Raw genomic sequence first — 14522 nt, 5'->3', positions numbered from 1 at the left:
ATTGGAGAGGCCTGACAGTTGGTCACATGCTTCATTTTTGACTAAGGGATTGATCCAGTTCTCACTGAAGTCAACGGAACTTTCCTCATTAACTTCAGTGGGAGTTGGATCTGGACCCAGAAAGATCATAGAAAAGGAGCACAGGCCCCCCAAAATGCACATCTCTTGAACAGCCCCAGCTCAACCTCATCACCATGCATCTCCCTAGAAGTGCCCTTGTGGCTGTGCATAAAAGGGGTGTGGGGATCATGGCCAAGATTTATGATGCGAGCCTGAGATCTGCAAGAATACACAGCAAAGACCCAGTGAATATTGCATTATACTTTGGCTCTCTTCACAAATGTCAGTGCAGCTCACACCATACTGCTAAAGGCTGAGGGCTCACAAGCCCATGCTTAATCCCTCCTTATTCTCAGAATGAATCATAAATTCTACTGAGTAAGGAACCTACTACAAAGAATAATTGTTCCCCTTCTCCTGGTCACACCCTCTTCTGCTGCTGAGGAGAGCTCCCCTGTGGTGATCTCTGAAAGGAAAGAGGTGGTTGGAGAATATACAGGGAACATACTCTGAACCTTTCCAATTCTTTTCTGTTGGAATGGGGCTTTACTGTTCCTCGCCATGCTGCCTAAAGGGAGGGGAATATATGACCATATTATAGGTAGGCTTGGCAGAATTCATTTTTTTTTAAAAATAATTTGACAGATAATATTGATGTTTATTTTTAAGCATTTTTGACATCTGTTGATTTAGATTTTCACAGTTGTGGGAAATTATAGGGAGAACATACAAAGTGAGGGGTCAGACAGCAGTTATTTAATGACAGTAGATATTGAGATTTTAAAAGTTAGTTTTATAACCATTAAAACACAAATTGTCAACACTACATGTTGAAATCTACAAAATAAATATTCCTATATCAAACTCTATTAAATTCTCAAGCAGCATTTTCCTTATTTTGCCTGTCTGCAAATTTCAGTTATAATCTATGAAAATATTTTGTTGGGTTATGTGTATATGGTGAAATTGTTGTTTACTGACATTTACTGATAAAAATCAAACACTTTCAAACCTAATTATAAGGTTCTTGCACTTACTGTTAAAATTTATAGTAAGCAAATTAGTATACTTGCTTTAAATTGTCGCTATCCAAGAACTTGTGCATCGATCTATTTATTGTGAGACTGACATCAAATTACACATCTTTTAAAAACAAATATATCTGCCACTTAAGGAACAATAGGTTCAAGGGGGAATATATACAACTGAGCTATGAGTTGAGCAGACTCAAGAAATTACAGATAGAAAAACACTCGGTAGATTCAAGGTAGATCAATTTCCAGCCTACTAATATGTTCATCCAAGTAGAAGCATTTTTACTTTAATGCTGACACAAATCAGATCATAAATAAGGATGCTTCAAACAGTGAGGTATGCTAAAATTATGAAGCACTAGAACTGGGACATTTTTTTTAGTGTTTTGTCTACATAAATGTTCAAATTTGCCTGTTACTTTAGACTCCAGTGTCCAGCCGGCCTCGTACTGCAATGGCATGGTCCCCACCTTTACTGAACTGTGAACCAATAGAAAATAAAATAAGAAAGATCATTCAACATTCCTGGAGAGAAATACTGAAAGACTGTAGAGAGAAGGATGTTGACCGGCTAGGAGAAATCTCAACATCCGATTTCTTAGGTTTGTTGCCATCTGAAAATTGTGTTACCTCATGTTAAAATGTGCTCCAGTTTCTTTCTAGGTGCCAATCTATGGGAAAACACTGCCCTCAACAAGTGGTATCAGCTGCATGAGCGATCCAATTCTGTAATCCAGATTGCTCAAGTGAGGTTTGGGGGAAATGCACTACTAGGCAGACTTTGATGCTCATTTGAAAGGGAGAGCATGGTTTTAGCTGGTGTTTGCTACACAGCATAGCATATGTACTGGAAGACTGGCCACACTCCCCAGTAGAATACTCCCTTGTGGAGCTAGGTAGTGATAGTAAGTACAGGCCCCAGACCTTTTCCCTAGCACTCCCTCAAGTGGTCCTATTGAAGTGAATGACAAGACTTTTATGTATTTCAGTGGGAGCAGAATTTCATTCTTTAGATAGGTATGCTGCTCTTCTGCTATGGCGTCATGGGGGGACAATTCTCTGTGCCCTCTTTCCCCAATCAGGGTATCTGTATGGACAGGATAGACTTTTTGCCTAAATAATAGCATATAGATTCGTATATCATTCGTATTGGAACAGTTACAGCTCAACTAATATTGGGTTTATTTCTTGCGCTGTCTTTAAAGCTCATTGAAGTTTTATCACTTACCTGTTATCTTGCTAAATGGGAATTGTTTCCTCCACCCCTGTGTATAGCAGGATCCAGATAATCCATTTATGTGACAGTCACTGGAACTGGGGCCTGTCAACATATCCCTAATAACTAGTCAATCCTTTCACCTATTTGCAAGGATAGCAAATTGACTATCATTTGTTATTTCGGTGTTCCTTTCAGCCATAACAGAGAAGTTCAGTTTGGATTTAAGTAAAGAAGAGGTTAGCCAAATAGCAACAAAATATGACATTAAGAACAATGACAAATTTGCATACTGCGACTTTCTCCAAAGCTGTGTCCTATTAATGAAACCACAAGAAAGTTCATTGCTACAAAGGATGATCATTCAGAAGCCACGAATACCGGTACGTTCAGGGGTTTGTCTAACTGTTTGTAGATTGTTTCTGCATCAGAAACTGAGTATTTTAGGGCCTGGGCCTGTAGTCATTGTATGCATAGAATCCCAGTCACTTTCCATGGAGTCCAGTTACTTCAGTTGACTTATTTTATTTACTTTAGTCAGAGCATCTCCAGAATCAGGCCCTGCATATCCGGTTCATAGTACAATCTAGATACAGTTTGATTAATTATCAGCAATTGACCATATCTGTAAACTTTAAAAAATGTGGTGAGGGGTATAAGAAAGGCCTAGAGGAAGACAGTTTGGGCTGATGAGTTTCAGGGTTAGACTCTATCTGAAGGCAACAGAAAGTGAGGGGGACTGTTGGGAAGCTGGTTACTCCCAGAGTCTCTGCTTCGGCCCCAACCCAGCCCAGTCAGAGCAGAGAGCAGCTCTAATCTGTGCCTCTTGTCAATGGTCTCAGTCTGCCAGCTGGGGATAGCTAATATGCATTGCATGCTGTCTACTCTTCCTAACCTGCATCCCCGCCACCAGCATACATGCTTCCAGCATGCCCCTTGTACCAGATATAGGGAAGAGAGATGCATAGAATCTAGCTGTTCCCAGCTGGGCATCCCCCCCCCCCCACCCAGAAAGTAACAGGCTGTTTAACCTGCAATGGCCCCCTATGGCATATCTGGCTTCATCGGAACTATCAATCGTTCATTTTCAGTATGGAAACTAAGGCAAAACGATCACATTTTGCTTCAGACAATTTCAGATTTTTCACATGAAGTTCCCTTTATGCACAGATTTGAAACTGTGAAATTCTGTCTCAGAGCTTGGGATGGATAGAGCCATAATTTGAGCCCTTGTCTAGTATCATTTTCTATTTATTCATTTAAATTTATAAAGTATAATGAAGTGTCCATCCCATGTTCTGGGCACCTTTACATGAAGTAATTTTCACAATAATTTTTTTATAAGAGGTTGCTCCACCCACTCCACTGTATACAAATTCACACCAATAGGCATAATAAAAATAAAATAAAACCCTTTCCATGACAGGAACAATAATAAAAATATCCTGTGGCTCTCAACTCCCTCCTTTCCTCAAAAGTCAAATAAAGTTTGCAGGCAACACAGAGACTCGGGGATTGTAAATAAGAGGACAGGTCATTAATACAGAGTGATCTGAATTAGTTGGTAAACTGGTCTTAAGCAAACAATCTGAATTTTTTAATATGGCTAAATGTAAAAGTATACATTGAGCAACAATTTAAGAATGTAGGCTATATTTTCAAGATGGGGTGACACTGTCCTCAGAAGCAGTTATTCTGAAAAAGATTTGGGGTGGTGGTGGATAATCAGTTGAAAATGAGCTCTCAGTGCAATGCTGTGGCCGAAAGGACTAATGCAATCCTGGATGCATAAACTGGGGAATATCAAGTCGGAGTAAAAGAGGTAAAATAACCTTGCATTTGGCACTGGTGTGACCACTTCTAGAATACCGTGTCCAGGTGTGGTGTCCACAATTCAAGAAGCATATTGATAAATTGGAGATGTTCAGAGAAAGCCATGAGAATGATTAAAGGACTAGGAAACATGCTGTATAATGATAAGTTAAATAGAGTGAACTCCTTCAATCTCACAGAGAAGAACCTACGTGGGGAATAAATATTTGATAATAGGCTCTTCAGTCTAGCAGTGAATGGCAGCAAGTTGAAGCTAAACACTTCAGACTGGAAAGAAGGTGTACATTTTTAAGTGAGAGTAATTAGCCATTGGCACAATTTACCAACAATTGTGGTGGATACTGCATCACTGGCCATCTTAAAATCACCAGTGAATTTTTAAAAAAATAAGATATGGTCTAGTTCAAAAGGAATTGTTTTGGGGACGTTCTACTGCCTGTGTTATCCAGGAGATCAGACAGATGATCACCATGGTCCCTTCTGGCTTTAGAATCTATGAGAAGCTGGGCCTTTAGCTCCCGTGGAGACATGCAGACTCTGAGCTACAGAGAACAGTCTGGGTCCCTACAGCCAGGATGAAGGGCTCTCTTTATACTGTAAAAGAGGGTCCACAGGGGCCCTCGCAGTAGTTGACAGAAGTTTACATTGGGCAGCTGAGTTAGTCATGATTGGACAGCAAATCCTTCCTTAGCTCTAGACTTCCTGAGATTAAGATGAATTTCACCCTCAGTGCTCAGGGCATTGCTCCAGCTGCCCACACACCACTTCAGCCCCACATAGCAGCTGTACATTCCCTGCATGCTGTGATAGAACTGGAGTTTCCAGTATCCTGTGCAGCATACATGAAGCAACTGTGGTCTCCAACCCTGCCCACTGGCTGGAAGAACAGCTGGGTGTGGGGCAAACAGCAGCCCTTACCAAAGGTCAAAAACAACAAGAGGCAATAAATACTCCCCCAGTTATTCCCATACTAAATTTCGACTGTCCTGCTCCAGCTAGTTCAAGTATAGAACTGTTCAGAACCTGGTTACAAGAAATATTATATAAGTATTTTTTTTACCCTCCTACCGTACTCAGCTAATTCATTGTCTGATGAATTTAGCCACCTTCAGGCAAAATTTGAATATGAAAACTTGCAACCTGAAGAGTGAATTTTCCAAAGAGTTATAAGTAACTGAGAACAGAGGCTTGGAAGGGGAGCAGCTGTGTGACTTTAATTGCTGCTTCTCTGTAACATATATAAAAGCACTGAGGCCTTTGTTTAAAAACAATCTGATAAAGAATTACATTAATTTTACAAACACAGATTTTGGGCTTTGATAGTGCTTAAGTGTTTCAACTTCACTTGCTGAAGAATAATAAAAGGTGAAGAAAATCTAATAACATTTATTCTGCATCAGAATTTCACTGTAACACCTTAACATTTCAGCATGTGACTGCACTCATCTACCATGTTCTTTATATTAACAAATGCCCATCTTTCTCCCCCACCCGCTCCACTTTGCTAGAGGAGTCCTGGACCACAGAGCCTGACATTTTTCAATGCAATGCTAAGAATTCAACCCCAGATCTTGCACTGCTGGAGGCCGATGAGACGAACGTTTAAATCCTATGATGAAAGTGGGAGCGGGCTGTTAAGTGTTCAGGATTTCAGGCAGGTAAATTGCATTTACTAATCTAAAACTAACAAACTGAAAACCAAAGTCTCTAAATAACTTTACTGAAGCAGTTTCTAAAATCATGGCAATGATACATTTGCAGACTTATTTGCTGTGACATTAATACTGAGTGCTAATAATAATGATAATCACCCTCTTTCCAATGCATATGCAAGCACACAACTCCTTTCACACCAGAGCTGAGAAAAGTGGGCTTCACAAGCCCAGGAGGGAGAGAGGGAAGCAGGTTGAAGAGGAGAAATCCTTTCTACCACGCCTCTCTGCAGTCACTACTACAGCCTCAGGATTCCAGTGACCCACCAGCTGCTGTGTTCGCTTATGAAAGGGGAACTAGCCTTGCATACTCCTCCTTATCATAAGGCAGCCTAGCTGGAGTGCCATCCTGTTGCAGGCCACAGTTTGACAGGTACACCTGTCTCAGTGTCCTCTTCAAGTCTCCCCAAAACAGCCCAGAGAGTCTTTTTTAGTGCAAATGGCCCTTGTGGGTTAGTTTGTTACAGAAAAAAAACTCCATACACATAATCCCAACACTGTAATCCAGGCTATACATTCAATACAGCACCAGGATTCTTCACCACCACCCCCCGCATCTCTCCAGCACAGCCCTCTCTGGCCCAGTGGCTTCAGTTCTCTGACTCCAAGAGCCTTTAGGTATCACCCTCTACTGCTCTTAGCCTTCATCCCTCTCCAGCCTTCCCTGGCTCAGGATAGACAGCCCCTCCACTGGCTCTGCCCTGGTCAAATAGCCTCTCCTAGCCCTCAGCTCTGGTCATGTCTCCTAGCACCGGCTCTGCCTGTCTGGAAAGTCAGCAGGTTAGCCTCTCCAGTAGCTTCATAATAATTCCTCCCTCCTTCCCAAGCCAAGAGGGCCTACTGAGAGTCTTCTACTCACTATAGCTTTTCCTAGAAACCACCTCTACCAGTCTCCTGGCTTCTCCTATCTACCTCTGACTCACTAGGTTTCTCGCTGATCTTTTATTGCTCCCAGGTGCTGCCACACACCTTTAATTGGCCAAACTGGGAGCACCTGTTCTGGCACAAGGCCACTGGATCTGCCTCACTTACAGGGGCCAGACATCCTTGTACAGTTGGAATGACTCTATCCCCTCTTTCTGCCCCTGTCCTTGCCAGTAGAACACAGATCTGTGGTACATAGGGATACGTATCCTCTGCATGAGCTTCTTAGATCCAGCACCTCGCCAAACTGCAGAACCTTTTTCAGTGTCTGCAAGGCTGCTCCCCACCTGCAGTGCCTTTAGCACCTTGAGGCCAGGGATTAGTGCTGTACTCCTGGATTCACACCTCTGGGGAGTTTGATTGCTGCTTAGCATACATTTTACTTCTTGTTTCAAGATCCTTGACATTTCTGTAAATCAAAATCAAACTCATAATATGAACTACAGTAACTACCTACATTTACCAGTCACGTTGCAAGGATTAAAAAAAGATGCATGAAGCTGTTTAATTAATGTTGAGTCCAAGTGAGATACCAGTGACCTTCTCCACCTGCTGTCTCTGCCACTTAAAACATCTGGTAAAATAATGGGCCAGTCCTCAACTGCACCGAGTAGTTAGCTTCCCTTCCTGAGGCTGCCAGGATCCAAAACGTCCCCAGGTGGAACTTAAAGCAAACTGAAGACCTAAGGGCAGAGATCCCATAGAAATTGCTCTAATTGTCTGGGATCAGTTAGAGCAAGGTGTGGCCCAGCCTCACCACATACACGTTCTTCAGACATGCCCCTACGGGAAGGTTGGGGAGCAAGATATATAGAGCTCTATCAGCTTTAGGCTTGCGGTTTCCCCTATATGAGTGTAGCTTTCTGGCTGCTTTGTACTATCTCACTAGTGTAGAGTCACTGGAATAGGGGTGAGGATCTGGCCCACTGTATTTTTAAAATTTTTTGTGTAATGTCAAGTTTATTTGTCAAGCATTTGGCAATAACTTTTTAACTCAAGCCGCTCTATCTCAAGCAATTTATTTACATTAAGAGAAAAATGAAACCAGTCCATTTCTGTGATAGGATCTATTAGGTAAGTTGATTTTTTCCCCTGCAATGCTTAAGTGCTACTCTAAAAAGTTTTCCTTAAGCGATTACGGACAAAAAATAAATGTGTTGCATAAAAGATGGTGTGCTTGGCAAATACTTGGCTTCAGCAGCTCCTTAGATTTCAGTTGATTTCATGAGGTCAGGAATTAACTGCAACATAAACAATCGAAGTGCATTTATATGTATTAAATGATACGCACTGAGCATTTGTGTGCCAGGCAATGTTTTGTTGAGAAAGTCAAATAAACCCCAAAAGAAGGGAGAAATCAGAAATGGGGTTGCAGTGAGGTGTGATTGAAGTGAGATGTAAGATAGAAGAAGTGAGCAGAGAGATATTTGGATAACTTATAGTAGGGGAAAGCTCTGTGCTATCAGCACTCTAGGAGTTATCAAGGCTGGGAGATATATGAAAGGGAGGAGTGAACAGACAGATCACTTTTGATACCAGTGCTCTGCATAAGCACTGAAGTAGACACAAATACGTATATGTGGTTACTGTAACACCAGCACTATAGTGATTTCAGATACTGGCTTGGCTCAGACTTATCTGAATTTCACATAAAATCAGTGGCAACCAGTAAAGTACAAAAGGAGTTACTCAGATCAGAAGATGTCAGGTGCTGGTGGAGATCCTGCTGGACAACAAACTATTGCAGAACCTGTGGACAGCACCTAAAGGTACCCTGCAAGGATGTATGCTTTAGAAGCACCTTAAACTAAAAGTAATGTTCATTTCTGAGTATCTCATTAGCCTTGGTGTCAAAGGCATTAAGGGCCAGATTTTTAAAGGTATTTAGGTGTCTAAAGATGCAGATAGATGTTGTGGCAGAGCTCTGACCTTGCTCCTGTGGGTCCTGCGCTTCTAGGCGGTTTATGCTTAGCCTCAGTGGCTCACTGTGACCCTCCATGTAGCCCTTCTCTCTCTAGGGCCAGGGTTACAGTCTACTGAGCCCTTTTCATCATAGGCTGCAAGGAGGTTGGGGAGAGAACTCCCACAGTCTCTGTTCAGCCACCTGTCCTGACAGGGACCTGACTTCCCCTTCCAGGAGATGTTCCTGTAGTGGTGGGTTGGGGGGAACCCGGGCCCACCCTCTACTCCGGGTTCCAGCCCAGGGACCCTAATGGTAGCAGCTGTTGGCAGCCAACCTTTCACTGCCAGAGTTGCTACATTTCCCTGGGCCACTTCCCCACAGCTCTCCTGCTTCTCCTTTCTTCACCCTTACCTTAGGGCTCCTTTAACGATTTTTTAGGGTGTCTTCAGTGACCAGCCCTTCAGCCACACTTCCTCTCCTCTGCCTGACTGGAGTGAGCCCTTTTTATAGTAACAGCAGGGCCTTAATTAGAGTCAGGTGATCACATTAACTGAATGGCCTCACCTGACTCTTTACAGGTTAATTAGAGTCAGGTGTTCTCATTAGCCTGGAGCAGCCCCTGCTCTGGTCAGTCAGGGAACAGAAAACTGTTAATCCAGTGGCCAGTATATCTGCCTTCAGCTATTCTGCTGTACCCAACTGGCCTGAGTCTATCACAATGCCTAGTTGGATTTTCAAATCACCTAGGCACCTAACAGTCACTGAACTCAATGGGAATTAGGCACCTAATTCTGAAAATCCCACTGTGCACCTGTCTGTGCTTTAGGCACCTCCATATCTTTAAAAATCTGGTCCTTAATGCCTGTAGCATCAGGTACCACCTGGTCAGTAGTGCTCTCATTAAAGTTTAAGGAAAGAACTCTTAATGTTGCTCTTAGGAGTATTAAGGCACTGAGTGCCCCTTCAGAAATGCATATCACAGCATACATAAGGGTTCTCACGGGTGGAGTGAGTAGATATATTGGACTGGCTTGTTCCTTCCACTTCTTCGGATGGAGAGGACCCAGATCCTCCAAGCAGGGTGCAAAGAGAGAAGCCACAGCTAGTTAGCATCATCTCCTGCTCATGTGGAAGCCCTGTCATGGGTGTATTATGTGAGTCAACCTCCACCTGTGGTGAGAAAGTGGGTAGGCCACTAGCTATTCTCAATGGCACTATCACGTGGATCCCTGCAGGGCATCTGAGAGCAATTGCTGCTTGGGCCAACATACAGTAAATCACTACCCGAGGGAGGATTCAGGAGCAGCCACCAGGGGAGCTATGCTGGCATAGGAAAGCTGGGAGGCAATAGGAAGATTGTGGTCTTCACAGATGTTTATGAAATTCAAGACCATGGGGCTGAACCCTCAGGCAGTTTTGCAAAGGGTTTAAGTGAGACTTATGTGGTGCATTGGCCTTGTGCGAACCTTGTGCCCAGCATTGAATTTCACCCTTGGCTTCTAACTTCACGTGAGCAATGTGGGTGTTGGGAGGTTGTAGAATCCCCATTGCTGGAGGTTTAAGTTCAGAGAAACACCTGTCAGGGATGGTCTAGGCATACTTAATCCTGCCTGAGCCCAGGGGGATGGAGCAGATGACTTCTTGAGGTTCCTTCCAGCCAGGGCCAGCTCCAGGCACCAGCGCAGCAAGCAGGTGCTTGAGGCGGCCAACGGAAAGGGTGGCATGTCCAGTCTTTGGCGGCAATTCAGCGGTGGGTCCCTCAGTCCCTCTCGTAGGGAAATACCTGCTGCCGAATTGCTGCCAAATAATGAAGCAGTGGCGGTAGAGCTGCCGCTGAAGTGCCGCCAATCGTGGCTTTTTTTTTTTTCTGGCTTGGGGCACCAAAACTGCTGGAGCCGGCCCTGCTTCCAGCCCTACCTCTCTATGATTTTATAACATTCTGTGTATTTTGCAGGTGCTGCGTCAGTATCACATCAACCTGACCGAGGAAGAGTTTTTTCACATTTTGGAATTTTATGATAAATCATTATCTTCAAAAATTTCCTATAATGATTTCCTCCGGGCATTCTTGCAATAGGAAATGGAAGGTGTCATCAAATGCAAGAAACTATAGATAACAGAGCTAATGACTGATTTATAATTTCTAATTAATAAATTAACCAACTACAGCTTTTTTTGCATCAGCAATCTCAAAATACTTAACAGTTCTGACAAATACAGTGGCCATAGGTTGTAGAGTAATTCTGCATGACAGAACTATTAATATTCACATAATCCATTTATCTGAGAAAAATGATACCACTTAAAGTTGTTATAGTGATGATTCCGAAGACCTTACAGGCATCTGCAAAAGGAATACAATTAAGAAAATCTTTTTTGTAATTAAAGAGTTTTATTAATTAAAACCCCTTTTTAATTTCAATAAAAAGATTTGAAAGGCCTACTATTCACTTTTATAAGATATAATAGAAATAATACATTTGGAACATTATATTATCCTTCATTATTAGAAAATTGTCTGCTTTACAGTCTGTCTTTCCTCCCACTTGATCATGCAGTGACATATTTAGATCTCCAGTAGCTTTATATGTTGACATGGAACAGCTGTTATACTCTGAACAGACACACTAGCTGTGCCTTGACGTGTCATCTTTTTCCAATGAAACCTTTCCCCATAATTTTCCCATATTTTAACATAAAAATTGAAGTTAAAAATAAAATTAGAGCTAATTCGCCATTCACTATTGTATTTGTCGCTGCAAATGTGGAAGTGTATACGTCTAACTTGCATCTCCTCATGTTAACCCGAGGTTTATTTTTATGGATAAACTATTTTTCATAATGTATAGTGCACAAAAATTAAATATCCAGTTAGATTTATTGGTTTTGCAAAAGTGAATAGTTTGAGCACCTATTAGAAAATTATGGGGAAAGGTTTAAATGGAAAAAGATAACATGTCAAGACACAGCTAGTGTGTCTGGTATTTGTAGATTTTAAAAGAGAAATTAAAAGATAATTATTTTGATTGCCAATCTCTTTGGTAAGCAATGAACTTATGATCAGCAGGTTCTGTTTTCTGGGTTTATATCAAGACTTAAATGGGTACATTCAGTAACTATTAGGTCAGTACCTCTCTTTGTGGCATCCTGGATCTGTTCTCTGCCACTCGGTCATTTTAACTGATCTACTGAAGAGCTCTGTCACCACACTATGTGGTTGCTTTCCAGGTTTCTTTGCTTTCCTTCAAATCAAAAATAAAGTTATTTTTAAAAAAGGGAAAGAAACATCTCAAAGAACAAGTTCTACAGTTATAAGTGAGTCTCTTCACAGTCATTGCCTAGAAAGTGATCTGTGGTAGGATGTTTGAATGAAGGCAGAAAAGGTGCAAACATGTTCTATACCTAACATTTTTAATGCATTTACAGCAACATCTTTAAAAGAGTTGGTAAAGTAGCACCAAAGATTTCAATACAAAGCAGAGTAACTGCTAACTGGGGATAATGCACATCCAAACAATTTCTCTTCCTTATTGCTGGTGAACTTGCCAGCCATTGCTATAGGTCTGATCCGAAGAGTGTTGAAGTCAGCTGAAAGATTCTCACTGACTTTAATGGGCTTTGAAACAGGCCTTATCTGAGGAAATAATCTCATTTGAAACTTCAAAAAAGATGTCTGGTGGATTTTAAATGAAAAGTGTTAATGAGACTTGGGGTTGTTTGGCTTTGCTGATTTTGGTTCTTGATCTCTACTATCGATATGATCTGTATTTTGTTTATCATACACATTTCAGGAACACTTGTTATATATTCAAGGAATTATACTTGAAAATTGATACACTTGAGATAGTAACACAAAGGATACTTTGTTACATTTTCTTTGAAAGTATTTGCCACATATAAATCCATTCATTAGAACTGCATTTAGAGCTTAGGTATATAACTAGAATGATGTAAGGGGTTCTCCTCTACCAACCCAAGGTGCAAAAGTTCCAAGTTCCATTTACAGGTAATTTATACAGATTCACATAAATAAAAGACTCTAAAATCCATTTAACCTTTTTATGTTTAATTTTATTCTGAAAACTGCTCTCAAGACATTCCTTTTTTACAAATATTTTCCACACTTAATGTTTGTCAGTCAATGAAATTCAAATGCAATATACCTGTATTGAGTTCTGTTGTTTCTATGCTGTTTGCAGTTGTAAAAGAATTAATTTTCACCAAATTAACTATTTGGAGTATACCTAAACAAAGTATAATAAAAATCAAAACTTGGAGTAATTCTTTTGGAAGTAGGGATGTTTCTTTATTGATATATTACTAATAAGAAAAGAACAAATCTAGAAGTTCAGTAAATTTTCTTTCGTGTTCCTAGGATGGGAGTGTGATAATTTGGTCCAATTTTAGATCAAAAGCAATACGAACACCTCCATCTCTGTACTGCATTATGGCATATAGCACAGCTACTGTGATTCATGTCGGATTCAGGAGTCATCTCCTTGCTTCCAATCATCTCAGGATCTCTGTTGTCTTCAGGAGAAATGGCTCCGGGAGGGGGCGTCTCAGGATTTCTTGACACTTTATGCCAGTGTATTTTTCATTAGTGCTACTGGCAGAAAAATCAGACTCAACAACTCCAAAGGGATTAAAGAACAATCTTTTTGCTGTAAAAACAAATCAAATCATGCTGTTTTTTTTAGTGAGTTCTTAAAGGCATGGATGGCATTTGCCAACTGCTTATCTAACCTCAAAAACAAACTGAATTTCCACTGCCAGCATTTTGAAATAACCTGGGTAAACTGCTACATACATAAACTTTGCAATAGAAGAGGGTTTGCTTTCTTTGGTGTTTTTTTGTAACTATTATCAGTAAACAATGGTCAGCCGTTCAGCAATGATTGGCTGGCACTGATTCCATTTGTTTTCGCTAAGAGATAGATAATGTCAATGGAATTGAACATTATCCCGTGATAATGGTCTCCTGCTGCTACATGTAAATGCTGAGGCAAAGCCGAAGCAGTTATGAAAATAAATGTCAAGGTGAAGCTCCGAAATTTATTTTCAAAGCAGAAGACATTGATCCTGTGCCTGTTACAATAGCTTTACTTCTTTTATGCCATCGGCTGTCACTCTAACAGCACCAGTATCAGCCTGATAATGCTACACCGATTGCTCCCTGTGCTATTATTGACCTGCCGTATTGACTTACTGAGGTTTTCAGCCAGCCAGAGTAGCTTGTCCATTGTAATGAGTTTTTTAAAGTATACCCCTCTATAAAATACAAACTAGTTTGTAGGCTGAAGTTTTAGGGCTTGAGTCTGGCTGTAGCAGTGCCTCAGATGCTCTTCTAGGGCACAATTCCCTTTCTGTTTCTCGCTTGCTCCTCTGTGGATAGGAACTTATGATATCCTACACCAGTAGTAAACTACCACCTCCTTCCCTGCCTTCCCTGCTTTTCCCCCTCTCATGAGTGATTGGGAGGTATGGAGCAAAGGCTCCACCCATTCCCTTCCCCTCCCAGTTTGCCTTCTCCAGTGAGGGAATAAGCAGGTGAGTAGCTGCATTTACACCCACCCAGGTAATCCGCATAGGCGTGGTAGGGTTCTTACTCATACTTGCTTGGGCACATTGTCCAAGTCACAATCTAGCCCGTAACGTTTACCCTGCAATAGATAGTCATCCAGCATCTGATCGGATGAAGAAACCATGATTCGCTAGGTGCTCTGAAGTGCTTAAGGTAAGTCAACAATGCCCATTTCAGTTAGTGGGGCCGATATGCTCTTTGACTTGTGAAATTTTGGACTTGTGTACTCTAGGCTCTTTTTGGAAATCTCCCACCA

The 14522-nt window shown here is 41.4% G+C and overlaps 1 protein-coding gene across 3 annotated transcripts in view; it reads left to right on the top strand.

Annotated features, from left to right (window-relative positions):
* Window positions 1–12947, top strand: part of EFCAB6 (EF-hand calcium binding domain 6) — a 167791-nt gene extending 154844 nt beyond the window's left edge. For 2 of the 3 annotated variants that reach the window (XM_045001807.1, XM_045001806.1), the window contains exons 28-31: window positions 1519–1696; window positions 2509–2693; window positions 5652–5801; window positions 10637–12947. In XM_045001807.1, the coding sequence (XP_044857742.1) occupies window positions 1519–1696; window positions 2509–2693; window positions 5652–5801; window positions 10637–10759 (636 nt within the window). In that variant the 3' untranslated portion in view covers window positions 10760–12947. The remainder of the gene's footprint in view (window positions 1–1518; window positions 1697–2508; window positions 2694–5651; window positions 5802–10636) is intronic. The other variant, XM_045001808.1, reaches the window with a different exon arrangement.
* Window positions 12948–14522: the final 1575 nt, after the last annotated feature.

This window comes from Mauremys mutica, chromosome 1 (genome assembly GCF_020497125.1).
Source record: "Mauremys mutica isolate MM-2020 ecotype Southern chromosome 1, ASM2049712v1, whole genome shotgun sequence".
In the NCBI taxonomy this organism is placed as follows: Eukaryota; Metazoa; Chordata; order Testudines; family Geoemydidae; genus Mauremys; species Mauremys mutica.
Note: the sequence above shows the minus strand (reverse complement) of the source record. Positions and strands in the feature narration are given on the sequence as shown.